The sequence below is a fragment of the Ambystoma mexicanum genome, chromosome 3p, assembly GCF_040938575.1.
Source record: "Ambystoma mexicanum isolate Mex_15411 chromosome 3p, UKY_AmexF1_1, whole genome shotgun sequence".
NCBI lineage: Eukaryota > Metazoa > Chordata > Amphibia > Caudata > Ambystomatidae > Ambystoma > Ambystoma mexicanum.
Window position 1 is genome coordinate 720,297,327 of NC_090925.1, and position 26,684 is coordinate 720,324,010.

Consider the following 26,684-nt stretch of genomic DNA (forward strand, 5'->3'; position numbering starts at 1 on the left):
CCGTGGTTGTGCATGTGTGTACTGCTATGTATTCTTTTATTCATGAGCATGTGAATCCATGCCAGACCCCATGCTGGAGAAGGAACAAGTTACTTAACTGTAACTGTTATTCTCCAGCATTGGATCTTTCATGGATTCACATGCTTAGAATATTCCCCGTCGTCAGGCTGGGAATCCCCGGTACATTATATAGACCCTTTCCCGTAGGAAAACTTTTTCGACGCTTATGTGTCCTATCCACCTCGTTTTGTATCATGCGTGCCCGCGCCGTCAGGACGCCATGATATAAATACAGGACCCGCCCCCACGCTCCCTCAGATTTCAACCGTCTTTCAAAGTAGTGGGATCCTCGTGGTTACTGCTAGTCGAAATTAGGTTGTATTTTCGCTTCAGCGACGTTACATTCTGGAAATAATATGTCCGGAAAAGCTTTATTTCGTCCTTGTGCGACATGTGGACTCAAAAAAGTCTATGAAGGTGATGCCCACATGGATTGTATCTACTGTCTCCACCCGCACCACACGGCGGATACATGCGAGATATGCCAGGGTTTCTCCCAAAAAACCCTTAAAGACCGGAAAAGAAGGTTGGTCGACTGGCTTAACGACGGAGCGGGTGCCTATCCGGCATCAGAAGTCGGCTCCACGGCCTCCAGGAGCAAGTCGGAACCGCCCTCGAAGAAGGTGCGGCCTGTCGAAAAACGCCCTGCGGACAAGCATACGGAGAAGCCTGCTGGGTCTTCCTCATCACACAAAAAGTCCTCCTCCTCATCCTCTAAGACGGAGAGGCAAGCGGCATCAAAATCCTCCTCAGGGGACCGCCCTAGGTCTTCCGTGAGTCTAGACTCTTCAGCAGGGAAGTCGGCAACGAAATCAGCTACGAAGTCTAAAGGCTCGGTGCCGGCTACTTGCTCGTCGACCCCGGTGTCGCTGACGATGCCTATTACTATTCAGGCAGCAGCGGTGGGGATTCCTTCGTCGACGGTGACTCAATCTATGGCCTGGCAGCCAGAGGTTTGTGACCCGGCCCCCCCTGAGGTCCTACTGCAGCCAGACACGGCCTTGTCGGTGGAAGGAGAATGTGGCATGGTTATGCAGCCGTCGGACTTGGGCTTACGGCCTTCCAATACGTCGACGACGAGTGCGAGTGGGGGTGTGGTCCCTCTGTCCTCGACGTTGCTGACCCCCCAGACGGTTTTGTCTCTGGATGTGCTTAATACACTTCAGAAGCTCCTGCAGCGTCTGGATACGCAGATCCCTCAGCCTGGCACTTCATCGTTGATATTTTCTGCACCTTCCGTCGACGAACAAGCTCAAGCAGCTCGCTCGACGACCAGAAGCCCGTCGGCCTCCCAGGTGGTGAAGGATCGTCCTCGAGCGCAGGAGGAGGGTGAGCTATCGGAGTCCGATTCTATACGAGGTGACTCAGGGTCGGACATTTCCCTGTCACCGTCGAGAGACCCAACATGGAATTCGGATGTAGAGGTAGAGTCTACGAGGAGCCAGGCACAACCATCTCCTCCGGATGATGTGGGAGCCTTCCATGCAATGATGGGAAAAGCGTGGTCCGAGTTCGGCTTAATTCCTGAGGAGCAAAAGAAAGACTTTTCTTTTTGATCACATGGGTCAAAGGAGAAAATCGGTATTTGCCATCCCAATCCTGGACCACGTGTGGCAAGAAGGCCTCAAGACGATGCGTCATCCGTTCTCAAAACCGGCTATTAAGGGGCGTATTGAGAAAAAGTTTAAAGCTCCGGAGTCCACTCCAAAATGTCTAACATCACAGCCTCTGTCAGACTCTGTGGTATCGGCGGCAGCGGCTAGGAAGGCCACAGTACAGCAAAAATGTTCAACCCCACCAGAAAGCGAGGCCAGGAGGCAGGACGCCTTTGGAAAAAAGGTGCTCTCAGTCGACGCCACGACGGTAAGAGCAGCCAACTCCTTGGCGATTGTATCACGATACGATAGGGAGATGTGGCATAAACTAGCCCCTATCCTAGAACATCTGCCGGAAAAACATCGAAAAGCAGCCATGTTGCTAGTACGAGATGGTGAGGAGGCCTCGAACCACGCAATTAATATTGCGGTGGACCTAGCAGAGTCTGGTTTCAAAAAAATCAATCATGGCGTAGTACTACGTCGACAAGCGTGGCTCAAATGTACTACTTTCAGACCTGAAGTCGAATACAAAGTCCTAGACGTGCCATGTGAAGGAGAACATCTGTTTGGAGACAAGGTAGATGAAGCCTTGAAGGGGATGAAAGAAGACACGGATACCGCTAGGTCTCTCGGCGCCCTCCAGACAGGTAGAAGTCTTCGCTCTTTTCGCCCCTTCAGGGGTGCTTCCGGAAACTCCCGCTTTGCAGCCTCTAGGGACCGTGGGTTTAACAGGCCCTCATACTCCTCACAAGGTTACAGACGTGCATCCCAGTCGGCACGTAGAGGCAGAGATTATCAAGCCTCCAGACGACGCGGCTCGGGTCCCTCGTCGACGAAGGACAAGCAAACCAGCAACCAATGACGGCCTTCGGAACGTCCTGGGGGGTCGAGTCTCATCATATCGACCAATGGAAATGCATCACCACAGATCGATGGGTTCTGGACACGATTCGCATGGGTCATGCGCTGCAATTCAAAAACAAGCCTCCAAGTCGTCCGCCAGTGTTTTCGGCCCAGCCCCACCTTCGAGTTCTAAGACAAGAGGTGGCGCTTATGCTGCAAAAAGGAGCGGTAGAACGGGTTCCTGTGGCACAGGAAGGACAAGGGGTTTATTCCCGGTTCTTCGTTGTCAAGAAGCCAAATGGAAAATGGAGGCCCATTCTCGACCTGAGGGTACTCAACAAATGGCTAAAGAGCTCAAAATTCAAAATGCTAAAGCTCCAGGAGGTTATCAGGTCAGTGCAACCCATGGACTATCTGTCGTCGCTAGACCTTCAGGACGCATATTTTCATATCCCAATACGTCCACGACACAGGAAATATTTAAGGTTCGTCGTTGGGCGAAAGCATTTTCAGTTCAAGGTCCTCCCGTTCGGTCTCAAGTCCTCCCCCAGGACGTTCACCAAGTGTTTGGCCCCTATAGCGGCCCATTTAAGGAAGGACGGTCACCATGTCTATCCCTATCTAGACGACTGGCTGGTCAGAGGTTCGTCCATGGAACAAACACGAAACAGTCTGGGGGCCACGATGTCCCTCTTACAGGAACTGGGCTTCGCGATAAACTTCAGCAAGTCCTCCGTAGAGCCTTCGAGGACCTTGGTCTTTCTAGGAGCGGAGTTTCATACGCCTTGTAAGACCATCCAGCGAAAGGATACAGAAGCTACAAAGCAAGGCGTCGGAATGGAGATGCGGTACCAGGGTGTCGGTGCGCAAATACATGTCCCTGCTAGGGACCATGTCATCCTGCATTCCGTTGATAAACAACTGCCATCTGTTTATGAGGCCTTGCCAGGAATTTCTAGCGGACCGTTGGGCGCAGAGCCAAGGTCGCTGGTCCGGCAGACTGGTCATCGACGAACAACTGGTGCAAGCACTCCGTTGGTGGAGAGTTTCTACTCATTTAACGAAAGGAATGCCTCTGGTGGAACCGGAGTTCCAGAAGACGGTGGTGACGGATGCATCGCTGAGCGGATGGGGAGCTCATCTGGATACGTTACAGGTACAAGGCCGGTGGTAGTTACAAGAGTCCTCCCTGCATATCAACCTGCTAGAACTGAGCAGTGCGGTGGGCTCTAAAATCTTTTCTTCCTCAATTGAGAGACTCTGTGGTGCGTGTCATGACGGACAACACGACTACAATGTTTTACCTAAGGAAACAAGGAGGAACACGTTCCAGGTCCCTGTCGATGGAGGCACAGAAAATCTGGCCTTGGGCCCTGCAACACAACATGCTAATCTTGGCGTTCCACCTGCCAGGTGTGAGAAATGTGGAGGCCGATGCCCTCAGCAGGGAAATGAACGAAGTTCACGAATGGGTGCTGAACGACCAGCAACTACAACATGTATTCAAGAAGTGGGGACATCCTTCCATCGATCTGTTCGCGACGAAGGACAACAGGAAATGCCCGCAGTATGCAAGCAGATGGCCTCAGCAGGGCTCACTGGGGGATGCGTTCTCCTTCCCATGGACGAACAAATTCCTGTACGCATTCCCTCCATTTCCTCTTATCCGGCGGACGTTGCAATGGATCCTCAAGTACCCATGTCGGGTGATTCTGGTGGCCCCGTATTGGGCCAGACAGGTGTGGTTTTCAGACCTGCTGCACATGGCGGCGGCGGAGCCAATGAGGTTCAGGAAGATCCCCAACCTTCTGTCTCGACAGGAGGGTATCGTTTGGCATCACGACCCGGACAGCCTCAAGTTGACGGCCTGGCTCCTGACTTCGCCGAATTTGGTCAGCTAACGATTCCGGAGGAGTGTCGTCGTATTCTGCAAGCGGCAAGAGCACCTTCCACAAACACTTCATACTCGTACAAATGGAGGAGTTTCTGTCAGTGGTGTGTGGATCAACCAGGTTTGGTTCCGCAGTCGATTACGCCGGAACAGCTCCTTCCATACTTGCTGTTCTTAGCTCAAAAGGGCTTATCGGTGTCGTCGATAAAAGTACACCTGGCCGCCATCTCCAGGTTTACACGTCAACGACATTCCTCACCATTATTCAGCGACCGCCTGATTAAGCACTTCCTTAAAGGTTTGTTTAGGAGTTTCCCTCCCGAGAAGAGATTTCCTCCGGTGTGGAGCCTCAATCTGGTGTTAGCGTCTCTTATGAAACCTCCTTTTGAACCAATGTCATCATCGTCTCTAAAGTTTTTGTCGTGGAAATTGGCCTTCCTGGTGGCCATCACTTCAGCCCGACGTATTTCGGAAATCCAAGCTCTAATGGTAGACCCACCATACTTGAGATTTTTCAAGAACAAGGTGGTCCTTGCCACTAACCCACAGTTCATACCGAAAGCTCCTTCAGTGTTCCATAAACATTCCTCTATTGTCTTACCTGCGTTTTTTCCAGAGCCATGCTCGGGAGCGGAGCGCACGTTACACACATTAGACGTGAAAAGGGCTCTCAAGTTTTATCTTCATCGCACGCAACCTTTCAGGAAAACGGGGCAATTGTTCGTGGCCTATGGTTTGGGTGCTAAAGGCAAAGCCATTTCAAAGCAAGGACTGTCAAGATGGGTATCGTCTACCATTTCGTACTGCCATTCCAAGGCTGCGAAGCCTCTTCTGCGACGCCCAAGAGCTCATTCAACTAGAGCGGCGGCATCGTCGACGGCGCTGTGGTCTGGAGTCCCTCTGGGGGACATATGCATGGCGGCTACCTGGGCGGCTACACACTTTTACCCGCCATTACTGCCTGTCACAACAACATGCCGAAGATACTCGGATGGGACAGGCGGTGCTTCGACACCTATTCCAATAAGGTACGCCCCGGTTGAGGGGTTAGATCTTGTTGCAATTATGATTGAATATTGTTCGTTTTCTATGTTAACAATTGCTGATGGGTACACGACCATAGGGAACGGGCATTGTGAGGAAAGTATGTGAGTTTGCATGCACGCCTCCTCTTTTCGGGATGGTACTGCTATGTAATCTATTCTAAGCATGTGAATCCATGAAAGATCCAATGCTGGAGAAGGGAGTAGTTTCTTACCTGTAAAACCATTTCTCCAGCGTTGGTATCTTTCATGGATTCACATGCGCCCGCCTGCCTCCCCTGGGCATGCAAACTGGTTCCCCCACTACTTTGGGGGCCGAAATCTGAGGGAGCGCGGGGGCGGGTCCTGTATTTATATCATGGCGTCCTGACGGCGCGGGCACGCATGATACAAAACGAGGTGGATAGGACGCATAAGCGTCGAAAAAGTTTTCCTACGGGAAAGGGTCTATATAATGTACCGGGGATTCCCAGCCTGACGACGGGGAATATTCTAAGCATGTGAATCCATGAAAGATACCAATGCTGGAGAAATGGAGTTACAGGTAAGAAACTACTCCCTTCTCCTGCATGGGTCTGGCATGGATTCTCATGCGAACCCTCCCTCCTTCCCCTCTGCGGCTCTTCACTTGGTCAATCTGCCACTTTACGTGCTACCAAATCTGAAGATGGCTGCCAGGGGAGGAGCTTAGATAGAGGGCAGTCATTGGCTGGGGGCAGTATGACCCAGAGATCAGTGATTGGTTACTACTAAGAAAGACAGATCAGAAACGAAACTGATACTGATTTTTTTCTTTACCGAGGGTTCCCGGCCTGACGACGGGGAATATTCATGAGCATATGAATCCATGCCAGACCCATGCTGGAGCACAACAGTTACAGGTAAGTAACTTGTTCCTTTTCTTGTGGCCATCACCTCTGCCTGAAGGGAAGGTGAGATCAAGGCCCTTTCCTCGACAGGGATTCCAGAGAGGAGTCCAGGGTCGGTCAAGCAGTGCTACACAACCTGTTTGAAGGTGAGCCTGTTCTGAAGGTAAGAGTATTCGCTTCTGTTGAGCCTTGCCACCTCCCATGGTTTGTATAATGTTGTACTGCTATGTATTCTTTATTCATGAGCATGTGAGTCCATGCCAGACCCCATGCTGGAGAAGGAATGAAGTTACTTACCTGTAACTATTGTTCTCCAGCATGGGCCTGGCAAGGATTTACATGCAAACCCTCCATCCTGCCCCTCTGCGGCTCTTCTTGGTCATACTGCCACTTTACGTCCTACCAAATCTGAAGATGACTGCCAGAGCAGGGGCTTAGGGAGAGGGCAGTCATTGACTGTGAGCTGTATGACCCAGAGATCAGAGATTGGTTTAGAGGACAAAGAAAGTTTGTAAGTGAAAGTGAAACTTTTTTATTTTCCTGAGGTTTCCTGGCTTTACAGGGAATATTCATGAGCATATGAATCCATGCCAAACCCATGCTGGAGAACAATTGTTACAGCTAAGTAACTTGTTGCTTACCGGACTCTCCAGCAATGATTTTACTAGGGCAATTGCAGAGAATCTCTATGCCGCACGTGGGGCCACAGCGACCCTCATCACACACCTATGGACAACGGCTCAAGGCTGGAAAACTGAGGGCCTGGTTCTGGCCTGGTGGTGAGTCATGAACTTGGGCGTCCTGACTATGGAGAAAGTGTGTGCATTAGCTACGGCATATACCAGATGTTTCTTAAGGTGTGGTTTCTCAAAGATAGGGAGCAACACTTCACCATAGCCGGGGCTGCTTAAAAGCTTCACCATGTTATAAGTGAACGGGTGGGGAGGCATTGTGAAGTGCTTGAACTGTGATGTTAATTTGTCATGCTTCATGAATCTTCATGAATGTGACGTTATGTCATACTTGTAATGTAAAGTAACCCTATATACTTTAAAGAATGGCAGAACACATTCCAACGTAAGTAAGAACCTTTGTAACTGCTCATATTTCTAACGGACAGTTACCAATACAACTCATACACAACTAAGACTTTCAACACTTAATACAGTTCAAGGCAACGACCTGCCCTTGTAAATCCTTCCCTAATCTTGAAGCAGGAGTTTTCTCAGTGGCAGAAGCCGGACCCCAGTGGTCTAGTGCCCAGCTTTTGGCAGAGTCAGAATAGGCACAGCATGCTGAACAGTCTTTAAACCTGCAAGTACTTTACGTCAGAGTTGCAGATACAGTCCAGGGACTTGTGAGAAGACACCCTAAAGGGATTCCAGCATTAAGCCTGGGTGAACTAGGTGAGAACCTCCCATCACACAAATCACCCCTAATGCTTCACAGGAATCGCACAAGGCTTAAGATAAGTAATGCACAAGCCACCACAGTACCTCGGCAGAGAAGAGAAGTTTGCAGATGGACTTCTTCAGGCTATGGCAATACAGGACCCGGTCCTTGGATACTTGGTCGTGGTGACAGAAGACAGGACACTAGATGGGGAACTTACAACAGGAACAATTCCAGGCAGGAGTTTCTTCAAGGCTGGTGGCGGCTCTGTGGTTTTGGCACCCTTTTTCAGGAGCCAAGGGAAGACTGAATATCGCCGGTCGGATTATCATCACTTATCGGGTCTAGCACTCTGGTGAGAGGCCTTCAAGGATTCAAATCGAGTCTCTGGTGGTCCAACTGGATGCCACCAAAGTTTCAGCAGTATACGGAAGACTGTACACCGCACAATGGCTCGAGGTTGCAGGGTATTGGGGTATTTCAGCCCAGCAAGGTTGCTGCACGTTGTGGCATGGTTCAAGATGCAGGTCTTCTTGAGGCTAGTGGATCTCATGGTTTTCGGGACCCCCAGGTCGCCTGGAAGGAAGGGTTAATAGCAGGCTTTTTGTCGCTGGAAATCATCTCAACCAGCTTTTCTTCATCTTTCTCTTTGGATTTGGTTCCAGTGGTCGACTGCCTCTTCAACTCCCAGAATCTGCACTTTATACAGGAACCCATCCAACCAACAGGCATGCAACATTCAAACCTGAGTGGGTGTTAGTCCTTTCTGGACAGCCAACATCCCAGGTGGTATTGGTTCCAGGCAGACTGGAAGACAAAGGGCTGCAGAGTTTGACTCCCTCGCTTCTGTCCTTCTCAGACACTTTGGAGCTTGGGCGGGCTTGCCCTAAGGTCTTCTGCTGAAGGCAGAACATGCACAAAGGACTTTCCTGCCCCAGAGGTTAGGGAAAGGACCAAGAAACAACAAGCAAATGGAAAATTGCGAACAAAGACGGCCGCAGCTGTTGCACATAATTGGGCAAAAAAAAGTTACTACCCCCAGCCATTTAGGATAAGCTTGTTGCTGTAACAGAAATGAGAAAGGAGATACACTATTTCCCCAGCACTCCACTGGTCTCCCAAAATAAAATGTAGAGAGGATACAAATATCCTTTCTACCCTTGGGAACAGTTGTTCACACAAGGTAAACTAGAGAAAAATAAAAAGGGAGCCGAAAAGGCAACCCAGCAACACTGCACCGAAAGCACTTTTTACTGCAACAATAAAATGTAGATGCCAAAATGTTATCAAAAAGGATATCAAATGTATGCTGTGGAGAGTCAAATAAAATGATACCTATAAAAAGGGTAAAAGAAAGGGTGAGTGGAGGGCAACAGATAACCACTCACTGGGGAACAAGGAAAAAAAATCCATACATCCAGCAAAACGTTTTGAGGGTCCCACAAGCGAGGGAGATTTAGCACTAAAATGGAAATCTTGCTTAACAATCAGTTTCCCCATATCAATGAGTAAAAGGGAAGTAAAGTGAAATGCTTTACTATCCTTCAAAAAGTCAGGACAGGATCAAATACAAAGCAAAAAAAAAATGGGGTTCCATAGAAAACTATGGAGGGAAAGATGCAAAATGAAAACCTTTTGTAACAGACCACCTTTTGTGTTGTGATTTTCTGTGTACTTTCCTATTTGCCTCTCCTCTTGCGAGTATATCCTTGACTGTCCCTGGTAGAGCCTGGCATATGTGAAGCCCTGGATTCTTGGTGTCATTTGATCATCTTACTGAACAGTACTCTTGTGTTCAAGGACATTAATTGTTGCACAGCATCCAGGATATCGTTCTTCAAATGTTCTGTTCTTATTTGACCAGCTGCCTTTGCCTCTTGTTTATAGGTACCTGGTCTCAATCCGGCTTTATCTTCTACTGCTAATGATGTCATAGCAAGCGATCTTGTTAACTCAGGAAGCAATTCGGAAGCAGCAGAATCTGGGCATGTGGAAGCAGATATCCATGTCAAGACTGATTCCATCGACTGCACTGAACAGGATCCCAACAGCATAACCTGTGGCAATGAAACTAAGAGCACCCGTCCTACAGAAGGCTCTCCTTCCTCTGCTCTGCACTGGCTGGCAGACCTTGCCACGCAGAAGGCTAAAGAAGAAACAAAAGGTATGTACAGTCTTTTTTTAGTGTTGTGCATACACTTCTTTTCCTAGTCCCAAACCTGCTGAACAATGCACTACGTTCATGGAGAATCTCTTCAAACCTTTTTGAAAACCTTTGAGTTAGATCATAATCCAGTTTTGACTTTGCTAATGGGGGTTGATGTTAGGGCAGTTTTTCTGAAGTCCAACTAAGGGCTTAGTAAACCAATTCAACTGAGACAGTACAAGCCTCCACTCTTCGTAAAAGGCTATACCACCTGAGAATATGGTAGCGTAGACCTAGCAGTGAGGCATATTTTAGGAGGTAGAGATGGCTATAGGAAGGTACACTGAACCTGTAGTACACAAAGAATTCAATGAAACCAGAGGTATTATACATAATAAAAGTTTATTATAAATACAAGTAGGCCCAGTTAAATCTTGGGGTAAATACTTGTCATAGTCATAAACACATTTATAAAAACACACCACAATGCTTGAAGGTACACAGACCGAAGCATAAAACAGTCTTCAGAATACCTAACCGTAATTCTAGGGAAGTCGGGCCATAGACCACGCCCATTCATGGGGAGTAAAAACCATTAGGTCTTTTGAGATTACTTTCTGTAATACACGAGTAGTGTAGACCCTGTCAGTTATGCAGTGACGCTCAAAGAAATCACATGGTAAACCAACTTGCAAATATACTTTTCTGAATAGTGGAATACTCATTGAAGGAACAGTAAAAACCTACAACTATTATTCAGGCTAACAGTTATACTAGGTGAGTAAGACCTTTCTGGTGTAATATACAATTACAGTAACTTTTCAGATCAGTTGGACACAGATTGAGGTAAGCAATAACTCTTAGGATAGCACAGAGCTAACTCAAGGTAAGTAAAACCTAAATACTTTTAATGGAGCTTCCAGCAACTTAAAAGGTAAGTAAAACCTTAGGCAGACTTATTCTGGACAGGCTAACAGCAAGCCAGGGGAAGCAAGACCCAATTGGGACACTCATACATTTATATCCTAACGGGAATAGGAAAGTGACGCCAACAGCATTACTTTTGGGAAGAGGCACAACCAATTCACAGATGAGTAAATTAACCTTACATCTACTTCCTGTTAGAATGGCAAAACAATTTCTAAGGAAAATAAGATTTTACATGTACTTTTCAGAATGGCAGAACATTTCCAAGGTAAGTAAAATAACCTTTTACAAGTGGCGGAACACTTTCAAGCTAAGTAAGAACTTTTCTCGGAGTTAGTTACCAACCTACTCTTTCACAAGTAAATACACTTTTAAACACTTGTTATACATTTCCAGGCAGAATCATTTACTTATCCAGTCCTTCTCTATTCTATTGCAGGAGTTCTCTCGGGGGGGACAAGAGGGACCCTAGTGGTCTAGGTGCCTGCTGTAGGCAGGGGGAGATAGGCCTCTGTTGCAGGCAAAATTCAGAGTTCCTGTGGAAGACTGTTCAACAAGTAAGTAGGTCGCTTTAAAGTTAGTTAGGGTCCAGGGACTTCAGAGAAGACACCACAGGGTCCTGTGTGAACTGGATGAGAGGACTCGCAAGAACACCCCAAAGCTTTACAGAAATCGCAAAGGCTTAAGGTAAGTAACTACCCCAGCCAACACAGTACCTTAGCACGGAAGATTTGCAGCCTGAAGACTTCGGATCTGCAGCCAAAAATCTGGTTGTTGATTTCATTTATCGTGAAGACAGACAGGACACTGGAAGGACCTTTACAGCTGGGATCAAACGGAAGGCTCTAGGCAAGAGTTTCCTTGCGGCTGGATGCGGCTCTGTGGATTTTGGCACATTTTTCAGGAGCCAGAAGATGACTGAATATCCTGGTCGGGTTCTTTTCATTTGCAAGCTCCAGCACTCTGGTGAGGGGACTTGTCCGACTCGATTCACATCTCTGGAGGTACAGCAGGATGCCCACAAAGTTTCAGCCAGATTCGGAATTGCACTGCACAATGGCTTGAGGTTTCAGGGTATAGGGGTATTGTAGCCTGCAAGGTTGCAGCACGACCTGGGATGGCTCAGAATGCTGTCTTCTTGGGTCTAGTGGATCTCAGCAGGCTCTGGGTTGGGGTCGTCGTCTTCACTGTCCCCAGGTTGATTGGCAGGAAGGTTAACGGCAGGCTCTGGTTACACAGTCTCTGCGGTGACTGTAAATAGTCTCGGCTGTGTTTTCTTCCTCTTGGGATTTGGTTCCAGTGGTAGACTACCTCTTCAGCTTCCAGGTGCAGACTTTTATGCAGGAACCGAGCCAATCAAATAGCCATGCAACATTCAAACTTGGCGGTTGGGTTGGCAATCTTTTCCGGACAGCCAACCTCCCAGTTTGAACTGGATTCTCGCAGTCAGGCTGGAAGACAAAGGGCTGCAACGTTTTGGACTCCTCCCTCGCTTCCTGCCTTGACACACACTGAAGCCTGGGCAGGCTTGACGGAGGTCTCGTGCCGAATTGACGCAAAGGATTTTCCCGGCCTGGAGGTCGGGGGAGGAGGGGAAGGAACAAGAAAGGGCAAGGAACACTGAAATGGCAGAAAAAGAAGACTGGGACCATTTTGGTAAAATGAGAACCCATGGGTGCGTTTATCGGGGCTGTCAAAACAGCCCATGCACCAAGTTAGTGTTACAGACATGCCTGCCCCGACTTCCCCTTTCGACTCTCAAAAGACAAGATGCAATACTCTGCAGTGACCACTGGATGTCGGACTACATGCACAGCATGTGAATGTAAGCAGATAAAACCATCAGAAATGCTTTTACAGTAAGTAATGCATGTCCTCTGACAAGATTAGCCAGAGATAGTTAAAAGGGGAGCCCCAAGGGAAAACCTGCAACAATTAAAAGGTATATACCAAAGGTTGTCAAAAATGATACAATTGGAAAGTCTAAAAATTGACACCCTTAAAGTAAAAGATTCTGAGGGTGTGGATAAAGGTTCCCACTCACTGAGGTATAGGGAAAAATAATCCACCAGTAAAGCAAAAAGTTCTATGGTTGACACAGTTCAGGTATATTTATCATTCTCCATCATGGGGTCTGGAATGGATTCACATGCTCATGAATATTCCCTGTCGTCAGGATGGGAATCCTCTGTAAAAGAAAAAACAGTTTCACTTACAAACTGTCTTTCCAATATAAACCAATCACGGAGCTCTGGGTCATACTGCCCCAGCCAATGACTGCCCTCTCCTAAGCTCCTCGCCTGGCAGCCATCGTCCGATTTTTACTGCACGTTCAAGTGTTGGGAGTCCTCGTGTTTTGCTCAGAGCTTTTCCTACGTTTCATGTTTTTTTCCATTAAAATAGAGCCTGTGTGATCTCCGCTCCTTTGACCGGCAAGCAGGGATCCGTTTTTCGGTATCTTTCAACGCCCCTCAAGGGCAAGAATCGTAGAGTTTCATCGAAGATTCCAGAAGGCCATCGGGCCTAAACTGCACGCCGGACCATGTTGGAGGAGGACGACGGCAGAGGTCCCCTCTTAAGCTCTGCTCCAGCTGCAGATTGAGGAATGTGTTGGAGGACAAACAATCCCAGTCCCTCTACTGTCTCCATCCGGACCACAAGGAAGCGGATTGTGACATTTGCCTTGGTTTCTCCAAACGCACCCTCAAGATTCGTCACAGTAGACTGGCGGTGTGGCTAAACTCCAAGGTCTCTACCCTGTGCGACAAGCAGGGGCATGCCTCACCCAGGACCGGCCGGTATGGTGAGTGGGCTTCTACCTGGAATGGCCTAGGAAAATGCAGAAACCTCAAGCCATGCAGTAGCGGAGCATCACGGAGGAATCAGAAGAAATTAGTCTGGAAAGCCGGCTGGTATGGAAGATCTAGATGTCCCCAATTATACAATTCCAAAAGTGTGGCCAAGGTTGACTGCCCATAACCAATATACATCACTTAGTAGATCAGTGATGCTGGCCCAGGTTAAAAAAAATCAAAACCTGTTTCTATTCGCAAGCGAGGACATTAAGTATGTGAAATTCCCGTACAAAGGGGACAAGTACTTTGTGGAACTAGGCCTTCTGTCGCGAAGAGCGCAGCAAACGCTGCTCAACAGGAATGAGTTGGCTCGAGGAGGACTCATGGTATGTAAAACCATGGATGAGGACAAACTAGAATGTTCAATTAATCTGAAACGCCCTGGGCTTGGAGAAAGCCTGAAGGAAGGTGGCAATGCTGGAAATCATAAAGGGCTAGATATAAGCCAAGGTTTAGGTTCAAGCATAAATGGAAACCATATATCAAAGCTTCTAGAGATCATCTCCCAAATCATTCTAAAACTGGGAGTGGAGGAAAATTGTCTTTAGACAAAGAAGTCTGAGCTTGTTATCCTGGAACTCGCGAGACCCTAGTTTGCTGAAAGCAAAAAAACTCAGGAACATTTTGGGCAAAATTATATACTATTATTCCAGGAAACCTGGTTAGTTAACCCAATTGAGATCGAGGGCTTCATAATTCAAAACCTTCATGCTTCCCAGATACCCAAAGGGAGACCAGCGGGGGGGGGGGCTTTTAATTGCTGTGAAAAACACCATCATTAAAACGATCACACAATTATACACTAACAAGATGGGAATTCAAGCCTGCACACTAGAACTGAAAATGGATGTCCAACATCCTGAGGTGGCAATCATCAATATATACTGGAATCCTGCCAGTTCTAAACTCCAGCAGTTTCTAGAAACCTTGCACTCCCTATTATCAATGGTGAAGATTGAGCATGAGGGAATAAATATCCTCCTAGCGGGGGACTTTAACACAGATCAGATTACCTACCAATATGGTAAGTCCCGGCAAATAAAAAGGAGCACCTCACAAAAAGGTAAACTGTAGAAGGACTTCCTGTCCACTTGGGATCTGGAGATGATACAAGTAAAGTCAATTGAAGGCATTAAGGACGGAGTAACCTTGCGGCGAGGGAACGTGGAGTCCACTTTGGACTACATTTTTGTCTCCTCAGGATTATCTGGCCTCAGTTCTAACCTAAACATACATTTCGAGGGGGGAGGGAGGGTAGCGACCATGCAAGATTGGAAAACTCTTTTCGTGATATGCTAAAATATCGACACACCAAGAACACTCAAGAACTAGAGGTACTCAAAGGAAAATTGAGAGTATCAAAATATAAGCATGAGGGGAAAACCCTAAACAAATTGTTAGAAATTCCGTCCTCGATCTGGCAGGATGAATCTCACCCTGAAAAGTTTGGAAAATGTATTTGGTCCATACACCCTCCAAGCAAAATAGGGGCCATTGGGAAACAAGAACACCTTCATATTTTTGATGTAGAAACTCAAACTAAAAAATAGGGAACTCGGGAAGACATTGCGGCATTTAAAAAATAAGAATTATGTACCTAACATGCTCTCGCAGGAATTAAGAATAGCAAAACAGACCTATAGAAACTGGACAAAAAAACAAAAACATCAAAGGATGCAGGAAGACGGTGAACGAATGCTCTACCTGTTAAATGCAAGCAACTCCAGAAACTTTTGGGCAGCGCTCGGTCAGCTAGAGTCTGGGTTTAATAGCTCCCTGTGTAATCTAGTTCCAGAACAAAAATGGGTGGAACACCTGTCTGAAAACTTTAAATCATCAGGGTTACCAGAATTTATTTTGCCCAGGGTTCCCCCCTGGCTTCTTACATTTGACGAAGAGGATATCCTGGAATTAATATTGAACTCTTCTACATCTAAAGCTGCAGGCCCAAATGGCCTGACTTACAACTCAAAACTTTGGGCAAAGATCTTAAATAGTCTCTTCCGAGAAATTCTAAATACCAGGGTTTTCCCCCCCATCTTGTAAGAATGCATTAATCATCCCATTCTTCAAGGGGGGCGATCGGCTAAACCCGGCAGACTACCGCCCAATCGTCGTCCTTGATATCGACAGCAAAATCTTCATGCAGCTGTTAAGAGAACTTTCACACTGGGTGGAGTCGAAGCAGATATTATCACATCAAACAGGCTTTTGGAAACGGCTATCCACTAGCTTCAATGGGCTTATTCTAAATCTACCAATGAAAAAAAGGACATCCTCCCCCCCCCCCAATCTTTGGGGCGTGGGTGGACCTATCTAAAGCATTCGATCACATGGACAGATCTCTACTTTACAGCTGGGGGATCCCAGTCTCTTTGCTAGCAATGTTAATCGACCTACACAAGAACACCACCATAGGACTGAGGCTGGATAACCAGGGTCATCTGTCAGATCTTATAGACCTCTTCAAAGGGGTGAGGCAAGGCTGCCTAGGAGCCCCACTGTTCTTCAACCTTTTTTTGTCTGATTTGGGAGATTTTTTGTTTTCGTCAAAGTTGGCCAGCCCAATGATCAATGGGAGGAGGATACATTGGCTGGCTTACGCTGACGATTTAGTCCTGTTGGATAGATCTGCGATTGGACTTCGTCTCCTTAACAAACTTGGGGAATATGCTACGTTAAATGGGCTCTCAATTAATCCCTCAAAATCCAAGATCCTTATATTTAAACATCCAAAAAGGAAAATAAGCTTTCGAAATTGGCTCCTGGATGGCAAAGTGGTCCCACGTGTTGAGGAACTCTTGAAATCTTTGCCTCCCCCGCAAATAATAAGGTTAATAGGGTAATCTTGGAGAAAGCCACAAAGATCATTCCACAAATTAAAAAACTGAAAGCAAAATTTTGCAAATTCTCCATTATCCCACTCATTAAATTTTACATGGCAAAAGCAGTATCTGTCCTACTCTATGGTCTGGAAGCAAAACTTCTGTTATGGAACGCAAGCTGGAACAAACTAGAAGGTGGTCTTTGGAAAAATCTTTAGCACTCCTGATGTGTACTCCATTATTGAGCCTTTCGTTTTGAATAGGCCTTAGTCTCTTTGGGATGTCGAGCCGACTGGAAAATCATCTCATTATTTCGTGAAATAATGATGGCAGGCAAGACCTCTTTGTTCTTGGATGTGAAAGAACATCTCAAAAACTCAAGATCTCATCTCCTCCTGGGTTTGGAGACTAAAGTTAGAGGCCTCCTGCTCAGGCTTGATTTGTCATTAGAAACCCTAGTGTCTGATCCCTTGAAGGTAAAAAAGTCACTAGAAACAAGCGATTGGAATGACACAATCGCTGGAGTGAGGAACCTTATCCCTTATAATCAATTCTTAAAGGTAGATAAAAAGGTAGGAGTCCTTCCTCGCTATCTTCAAAAGTTTCCGAAAAAAGGGGCAAGAAACAACTTCTTTAGACTTAGGCTTAACATAGCCCATACTGAGGAAATCCTGGCAAGAAGAAACCAGGGGGACAGAGCAAAAAGACTTTGTAGATATTGCGCCTCTCCAAGCAACCAATCCCTAAGACACTTATTAATGGAGTGCGAAGGAACTTGGGAAATCAGACTGTCGTTGTTCAGGAGATTTGTGGCCAAAGAAGAGAGCTTAACTTCAGAATTCTTCTGGGACAGATTGATAGCTGGTCAGGAGATCATGCTAACCGCAACAATAGTAGAAGTTCTGAAGCAATGTTCCATTCTATAGTGAAAGGAAATCAGCTGCTGGTGGACAGTGGACCGTCCAATTGCGATAGGTCCCCTTAGTAGTCGCATGGTTTTTGTTTTTCTTTTTCCTGCCAGTTTGCTCTTATCACAGCCCCCATGTGTCTTTTATATTGAGACTAACCTGTGGAAAAGTGTTACTTTTGTTCCATCTTTTGTAAAGGTTTTTCTTTTTAAAACCAAAACGCCTGATATGTGTCACTGTACATAACTGTATATCACTACCTAATGACTATGCAGACAATATGTACCCTGTTGCCCTTTGTTCCTTGACCCTGACCTTACCTTGTACTTACCTGCCTATATTGTAACATTGTTGATGTCTGTATTTTTTTTCCTACTTTTCATGTAAGTTGAGCATATCCTTGTCTGTTTGCGCCCTGATGCCCCAGGGTATGGCGCGCCATATAAATAATAAACTAAACTAAATAATAAACTAAACTAAATGAATAATAAAGGATAAGCGGGCTTCTAAGTCCTTTCGGGGCCCCTAATACGTGGCGGCCCAAGACAAGGTCAAGCACTGCAAATCCGTTTCAGTCGGGGTCGCCGCACAAGCGGGTCCCGCAACAAGCAGGGTGCGCTCATCTTCACCGTCTGCCTCCATCGCTCCATCTCCTCCTCGAAGAGGAAATCGGCTAACCCGGGGAAACTGTGGGAAAAGCTGGAAATGACCAAGGCGCAGGTTAAGGTGTCCGACCTACCCCTGAAGGCCCAGGTAGGTAGTCCAGGCAAAGTCATCCTCGATGATCGAGGACAAGGTGTCCATTCACACAGTCCTGGAGGACGTGAGGAACTGAAACGCAAAGGGGGTATGACGGCGGGAATGCCGACAACGACGTGGGCGCTGGGCCCAGCAACCTTACTCCCCCGCCACCTCCCAAGGACGTATCGCTGGACATCCTTTCCACCCTCCACACGCTGGTGTTGGAGATCCAGAAGAGGATGCAGACGGCCCTCCTGGTGACACAGGGTACCCTGCCTGCGAAGAAGAGAAAACTGCATCCTACGTCACCTCATTAGCCGTTGCACATGCCCTCTTCCCTTAGGGACGGATATGGTGACTACGTACACAGAGGATGGCGGCAACGTTTCCCCGCTGCCGCGAGCTTCTCCCCCCCCCGACGAAGTGGGATCGTTCAGCTCCATGGTCGCCCACATGTCTGAGCTCTTCCAGCTGATGCCAGAAGAGACCAAGAATTAAGGGTTCATTTACCAGCGGCGAGAGGCTCAGAGGAAGACCATTCTGGCGGTGCCTCTCCTGGACGACGTTTGGGATGAGGACCTCACGCTGATGAAAAATCCTGCCTCCGCCCCAGCAAAAAGACGGTCTGGAAAAGAAGTACCAGGTGCCGGAGTCTGCACCCAAATGCCTGCGGTCGCAACCCCCCCAGACTCAGTGGTCTCGGTGGCTGCGAGGAAGAAGTCCCCAAATCCATCATCTTCAGCCTCCATTCCCCTGGACAGCGAGGGTAAGAAGTTGGACGCCATGGGTAGAAAGAGGATATACTCGGCGGCAACAACGGTCAAGGCAGCGAATGCTCTTGCGATCCTGGCCAGATACGACAGGGAGCTATGGTATAAGATGGCCCGCTAATGGAATTTCTCCCTGACAAGTGGGTCGAGACGCTGGAGATCCTCCAGGAGGGCGAGGTGGCATCGGACCATGCCATTACTGTGGCCCTGACCTCGCAGACACAGGGTTCCGACAGATGGGGAATTGTCTGCCTCAGTCGTCGTGGCTGGTTGAAAGTTCAGACAAGGGTCCTCGACATACCGTTCGACAGGGACAATCTCTTTGGGAATGCCGTTGACGAATCGTTGCAAGCTATCTAGACCAACGGACGCCCCGTGCCCTTAGCATGCTTCAGCAACATTCTTTCCTTTCGTGCCTCAGGAGGGAAATCTGGAAGATTGTCTAAGGGTTTCGGCAGGGGATCATCCTCGTTCTGCCAGCCCTCCCATTGCAGGCCCCAGGAGGCCTACAGGGGGTCGTTCCAAGGCTTTCAGATGTAGTCATCGCTCCCAAGGTGGCACACGGGCCCTGAAGCAAGAATGAACCGCCCAGGACGTCGGGCCCCCACCGATGCACCCCGGTGGGAGGCCGGCTGGCGGGCTTTGTCAGCGAGTGGAAACCCGTCTCCGCCGACCGATGGGTGCTGGAAGCTCTTGCTCACGGACACACTCTAGAGTTCCAGCAGAAGTGTCCGTGGATACCACCTGTGGCCCGGCAGGAGCAGCTCATCCCTCAGCTCCTGCAGGAAGTACGGACCATGCTAAGAAAAGGAGTGATAGAGCTGGTTCCAAAGCGACTCTGGTGCTCCGGAGTCTACTGCAGATACTTCTTGGTAAAGGTGAGGACCGGGGACTGGAGGCCCATTCTTGACCACCAGCGTCTGAACAAGTTCTAAAAGTCCCAAAAGTTCAGGATGGTCACGATGCAACACGTGCTCGCCCAACTGGAGGAAGGGGACTTCCTGACTTTGCTCGATCTAGAGGACGCTTACTTCCATGTCCCCATTCATGAGAAGCACTGGATGTTCCTGCGTTTCGTCGTACAGGGAAAGCACTAGCAATTCAAGGCCCTTCCCTTTGGACTGAAGTTGGCGCCCGTGTGTTTACGAAGTTCCTGGCACCAGTGGTGGCCCATCTACGTTTGCAAGGGATACATATTTACCCATACCTCGACGACTAGCTCAACCGTGCCAAGTCAAGGGAAATCACAGTCGAACACACGGACAGTACCGTTGGCAAACAGTCCGCTGCTCGGCTGTCCGAGAGCCCATTCCACCTGAGCGATCGCTGAGACTATGGTTTTGCTGTCTGGTGTGCCCCTGCTGGACATCTGCATGGCTGCTACGTGGAGGTCTACACACACCTTCACAAGACTCTACTGCGTCGACGGGGATTGCAGGGAGGAGACCAGGGTCGGCCATGCAGTGCTAGGCAACCTGTTAGCTTGAAGGTGAGCCTGTTCCGTAGGTAAGAATAATTGCTTCTGTTGATCCTTGCCACCTCCCGTGGTTAATTGATGCACTGCTATGTATTCTTTATTCATAAGGATGTGAATCCATGCCAGACCCCATGCTGGAGAGGAACAAGTTACCTGTAACTTGTACTCCTATGTCCCGTCCCCTTTCCTCCATACTGTATGGGCGTCCCTCACTAGGGACAGAAGACCGAACCTTTTTCACCAGAAAAAATCTTCCCCTTTAAATTTAGGGGTGCGGCCCTGGGAGCATGCACCCCCTGACTCCGCCCACTGGCGCCACTCCCCAGTCCTCTTTTCTGCATCGACTGGAACACACTGCTTTAACCAGCGCCCCTGGGTTTGGCTTCTGCCTTGTAATTCCACATGCTCTTCCCCCGGATATTGTCTTTTGTCTTTAATCAGCTACTCGGTCCTATGGCGCCACGCTCCTCCCTGGCGCATTTAGACGTCATCTGGCTTCAGCAGGTGTCCTGCCTTCGAGGGGCTCTTCCCTACATCCGACCCCCATACTCTGTGCCCTGAACACGGCTTTGAAGGTTTTACCGCGTGTGAAGCACTTTCACCATGTGCTCTGAAGTACAGGTTAGCCAGGTGGAGGGAGCTCTTCGAGAAGTCGCCTCCATAGGACTTGAAGAACTTTGTCAAACACAAGTCAAGGCCCAAGGTAGGGCTGTTTTCCTTCATCGCACCCCACAAGGGCAACTCCTTTCCCAGGAAACGCCCAAGGAGCGCGGCGGGGGGTTTCAGGTTCTCACACCAGCATAGGTACTGAGGCTCATTCAGCTACCGACCACCAGGCTGAGGGATGGCTAGATCCTTCCAGAGACAGTGCCGAGGGACCGCAAGGCTTTTACCTGGTGTCCACCCCAGGGGCTACACCCTTTTACCGGACTAATGTCTGAGGGGGCGCTTGTATGCAGTACTAGTGTCGACACAGCCAAGGGCACCACGCATACCAGGCCACATCCTGAAGTGCAGGGTAGGCTTCAAGCTCAACCGCCATGAATCCAGAAGGCGGCCGGGCCCAGCGAGGCAAGCACCATGACTCGGGCACGTGGCATGCAACTCGACAAAATGGCAGCTGCGCCAGTCAAAATGGCTGCTCGTCCGACACCACCCCCTGTTCGGAGAGCAGGTAAGAGATAGAGATAGTGTGTCCAGGTGGGACTGGTCTTTGCCAAGTACGTGGCCTACAGCTTATCCTTCAGCGTTGCAGGGCAGATATACCCAGCTACCAGCAAGGCAGAGTACGCACAGGCCCCAGCAGCCGCCTGCTAGTCCGTCAATTCTGCCTTGGCACCCCCCCCCCCTCCCCCCACCAGCCTGTAAAGACAGGGATTTTTTTTTTAAATTCCTCATGCTTATGAAGTCTCCTCAGATGGGCGCCATCCTTTGGGATGTACTCAGGGACATGCAGCCTCCAGTCCACCCGCCAGCGCCTACAGTCCTTCCTCCTATGGCTCCAGCACCTCGGGCCCCCTGGATTCTGGTTTCCCTGCCGCCTCTGGCGGTTCCACACCCGCCTCCCCTCAGCCTCCGGTCTCCACACCTCGGCCTTCGGCACCCAGCACCCCCCACTCCCCCCTCCCCTCCACCCTCTGGTACCAGACACCGAGGAGGAAGAGGACCCCGACACGCCATCTTCAGCCAAGCCCTGCCATGAGTGACTTGCCAGTTTGGCAGAATACCTGGGGCTTCCACAACTAGAGGTTGAACAACCGGAGGCAGGGGTCCTGGCCGAGGTCCTCACTCTACTCCCCGTGGCCTGAACAGAGATCTGATGCAAAAGAGCATAGTCGCCTTGGCAAAAAAAGGGATGGCTTAACCCCATTCAGCGCAGCCGACCAATTGGCTCCTCTACGCAGGCAATGGGAGGGGGATCCACTTTTGCTGTCAGCACACCCTCAGCCGCACTCGTCGGTGATTGATGCAGCCTCGCTCTACTTCAAGCCTCAGTCGCCCTCTGCTACCTCGTTTTTAGCACTTCTAGACAAGGAGGAGTAGATCTTGGAGGCTTATGGAAGAAGGTTTATTCTAACTCACTGCACCTTCGTCAGTCTAATGCAAACGCCATGCTTGCAGCCGTTAATCAGAGGCTTTAGCGAAAAATAGCCGTCTTCCTTCGAGAACCTCCGGTGCAGAGTCAGGCACGTTTCAAGGCGGGGCTGGCAGAAGCTAAAATGGTGGCGCAGGAGATCATGGAGTCCACAGTTGCACATATAGACACCATCTGCATCGCCACGGACGTGAGGACAGCCTGGCTACGGGCGACCAAGTTCAACCCGGAGGTCCATGAACGCATATTGGACCATCCATTCGAGGGTGTCTACCTTTTTTCATTCCACCACCGATGAGGAACTGGATAAGAAAAACATTTCCCAAAAGGCAAAGTCCTTATCTATCCGCACAAAGTCCATGCCCAAGACGTACAGTCGGACCAATCAGTGTTCTGACAAGGGGCGGGCTTTCTGCGGATTCCAGGGCTTCCAGGAACGAACATCATTGGCGTACAAGGTTCGCGGACCCCTGGATCCTATACGTAGTGTTCACGGGTTACCGGCTACAGTTTCTCCCTTGCCTCCCCTCCACCCGAACCGATTGGGATAATAACTCTGTTGGCGGAAATTCAATCGCTCATAGAGAGTCGGGCAGTGGAAGTACCATCCTCCCAGCGGGGCTTGGCCTTGTACTCCAGGATTTTCGTCATACACAAGAACCACCAGGCTAGCCTGAGAGTTGTGTTGGACCTTTCCCCCCTGAGCCTTTCCCTTCCTCTTCAAAAGTTCAAGATGGTTACGCCTGCTCTTATTGCAGAGACACTGTGCAGGGGAGACTGGATGTGCTCCCATGATCTGAAGGACGCGTATCTACATGTCTCGATTTGGCAGCCTCATCGATATTTCCTGAGGTTGAGGATCATGGGCTTCCATTTCCAAATAAAGGTTATACCCTTTGACCACAATTCAGCCCGCAGGGTCTTTACCAGGCTGATCAATGCAGTGGCAGCCCTCCTCAGGGTTCAGGGCCACCATGTCAACCCGTACCTTGACGACTGGCTGGTCAGGGCGGGTTCCCCTGAGGCGGTCCATCACACCACCTCTGCGCTTATGATTAAGCTACACGAATTGGGATTTTCCATCAGTCTCAAGAAGTCACAGCGGCAGCAGACAGTCTGGCGTTCCTGGGCCACATCTGGGACACAAGCTCAGAGATTTTTCGAGAACAAGATCACAGCCATCAAGAGGGCCACAAGTCATTTTCTCAGCAGAGCGGCAACCTCAGCGTGGTGGTACCAGCACCTCATGGGTATCATGGCAGCGTGTCTACTGGCGGTGTCTTACACAAGGCTCAAAATGAGATGATTGCAGCTGCACTTAGCAGCCTCATGGAGTCTGGAGCGGGGTTCCCAGGAGGAACTCGTCGGCATTCTCCCTTTCTCCAACAGGACCATGTCTGGTGGAGCATGGACTGCAAATTAAGGATAGGCAGACCATTCCGTCAACCAGCACTGCAGGTTACCATAACCAGAGACTCTTCCTTTGAGGGCTGGGGAGCTATCCTGGGCAACCCAGGCATCCAGAGTTTGGTCTCTTCAGGAACAGGTGGCCCATATCAATTGGCTAGAGATGAAGCCCATCTCAAAGCCTTTCTGCCGCTAATCAGCGGCAAGACGATCCTCATTCAAACGGACGACTCCACCAGCATGTATTAAATCAACAAGCAGGGTGGCACTAGGTCTTCTCTATGCAACCTGGCGGTCAGCATGTGGACAACAGCACACACTTGATGGCAATCCACCTCCTTGGGAGTCATACCTGGAGGCAGACAGGCTCAGCAGGTTAGGAGCAGACAATTACAAGTGGCAATTGAACGATCAGGTCCTTCAGGGGATCTTCAGCAGATGGGGCAGCCCCAGGTGGATCTGTTCGCCACCTGGCACAACAGGAAGTGCCCTCAGTTTGCGTCCTGTCAAGGACAGGGCCTAGGCTCCCTGGACGACTCATTAAAGATGCAGTGGGGCAGCATGAACGGATATGAATTTCCTCCCACTCGCCTGGTCCACAAGATGATCTGCAAGGGAGTCATGACACCACACCATCATTCCGATAGTTCTGTGGTGGCCTGCAAGACCATTGTTCTCTTGCTAGGCCCTGAAGACCCTCTCGTATGGAAACGAGGCACAATCACCATACACCCAGTGATACGACAGACACGAGGATCGATTTCCAAGTAGTAGGGTTTATTGCAAAGCAAATATTCTCAGTCGGCCGACTGGGTCTAACATCTCGCAACGTGTGATCACCCAGACCTCGTGAGACACAAGAGAGCGAACATTCTACAACAGTATCATACATATAAAAAGACAATCATACAATCTCTTTCTGACACATCAAAACCGCCCATAATGTATCTTCTTGAGCTAGGGTTCGATAATTGACGATTATGACGATTATGACACATCATGACACGTTTCTTTCTTAATCTATATTACTTGGTTTAGCAACAGTTGCAATTTGCAGTAAGCAGACATAGTTCTTTGTTATGATGAACATAAAGCACTTGTTTAGAGAGGAAGCTGTGTTGTAGGGGAGACGCATTCTGAAGCATGCTATCTTCTGGTTTCTTTGCGTGAACTAGGGGTTAGCCTGATCTAAAGAGGGCCCTGAATGGGGGGCCGCTACAAAAGTATAATTCATGCTTCAACGGCCTGTTTCTACAGTTTCAGCGAGACCGGCTGGCACCTAGCTTGGTGATTAAATGCCCCTCTACCCGCCTTCAAGGACTTGTGAGGGAGGAAAACAATGTATTTCTGTACTGTTTGGCATTTCTGGCTGGGCCGGTCTCAACATGTAACTTGTGGCCTTGCTCCGTGCATGAGCAGAATGAAATAAAATACATTTTTGCAAAGCGTTTGAACAGAAAGGCAAAGAGAGCAAATGGCGGATCTTACGCAAAATGTATGCGCTCTGGTTATGCTGACGATTCTTTATTGGCCATGTAGGGCATATGATGCGATTGGTTTTCGGCCAACATAATTTACCACCTATGCTTTGGTAGGATAATTTCTGTATTCGCACTCAGAACTGCTCAGCCTCGCGGGCCAGCCACCAATTCACCATCCATTGGCCCAGCTCATCTTCTATCACAGCAAGGCGGCAGGGTCATCCTCCCCTCGCTGCGTGGTTCCTGAGTAGGTCACACTAAAGTATCTGCGTCTGTCGCAGGCTACCTAGACTTCATACAGGGTGCTAGAAACGATGCTACTAGGAGCCAGTACAAGAGCAAATGTAGTAGGTTTTGGCACTGGGCAGACTCAAAGGAGGTTGATCCTCTTATTTGCACATTGGACGATGTGCTATCGTTCTCAGCGCACCTCGCACTCTCAGGGGTGCAGATAGACGCATGCCACACCTATCTGGCGGCCATCGGAGCCTACCGGAACTCGTAGGAGTAGGTCTTCTCATCCTCCAACCTGGTGGATAAGACATCCGGCAGGCCTCAACAGGCTCTACCCGCCTATCAAGAAGCCACATACCTGTGTCGGACCTCAACATAGTGTTGGACGCCTTGGCGCACAAGCCTTTTGAGCCAATGGCATCCGAGGACATCAGTCTAGTCACCATTAAGACAGCCCTATTGGTGGGTCTTAGGTCTGCACTCAAGGTCAGCGAAATCGAAGCACTAGTGGCTTCAGAACCTTACATAGAAACAAGGTAGTTCTAAGAACGTATCCCACTTTTGTGCCTTCGGTAGTGTTTGTTTCACCTAAATGAGGAGATAGTGTTTACCTACCTGCTTCACGGACCCTAAGGATGATGCTCAGAGGGTCTTGCACTGTCTGGATGTCCGGCGCGCCCTGAAATTCTATCTGGACAGGACTGAGCGCCTCGGAAAATCAGAGACTGTCACCTTCGGTGGGTCAAGGCCAGGATATCGGGCTTCCAAGGCCTCTATATTAAGGTGCATGGTTTCGGCCATCAAGGAGGCTAATGAGGGGCAGCACATGTTGCTTCCGGCGAACATGAATGCCCACGCTATTAGAGCCAAGGCCACGGCAGTTGCTTTCTAGAGGTACGTTCCTTGGCAGGTCATCAGCAGAGCGGCCACGTGGGCCACTCCTTGGGCCTTACAACTGTTTGGATGCCGGCTCCAAGTCAGATGCAGCATTTGGGCAGGCACTATTAAGGAACTTGTTTACTTAAGGAAGGTCACCTCTCCACCCTGGGGCTACATTCATTTGTAATTGCCCATACATTATGGAGGAAAGGGGACGGGACATAGGAGTAATTAGAAGTTACT

At 49.1% G+C, this 26,684-nt stretch overlaps 1 protein-coding gene across 1 annotated transcript in view; it reads left to right on the forward strand.

Moving 5' to 3' along the window:
• Positions 1–26,684, forward strand: part of KDM3B (lysine demethylase 3B) — a 2,029,046-nt gene that overhangs the window by 1,242,664 nt on the left and 759,698 nt on the right. The window contains exon 14 of the mRNA XM_069651588.1: positions 9,584–9,860. Within this exon, the coding sequence (XP_069507689.1) occupies positions 9,584–9,860 (277 nt within the window). The remainder of the gene's footprint in view (positions 1–9,583; positions 9,861–26,684) is intronic.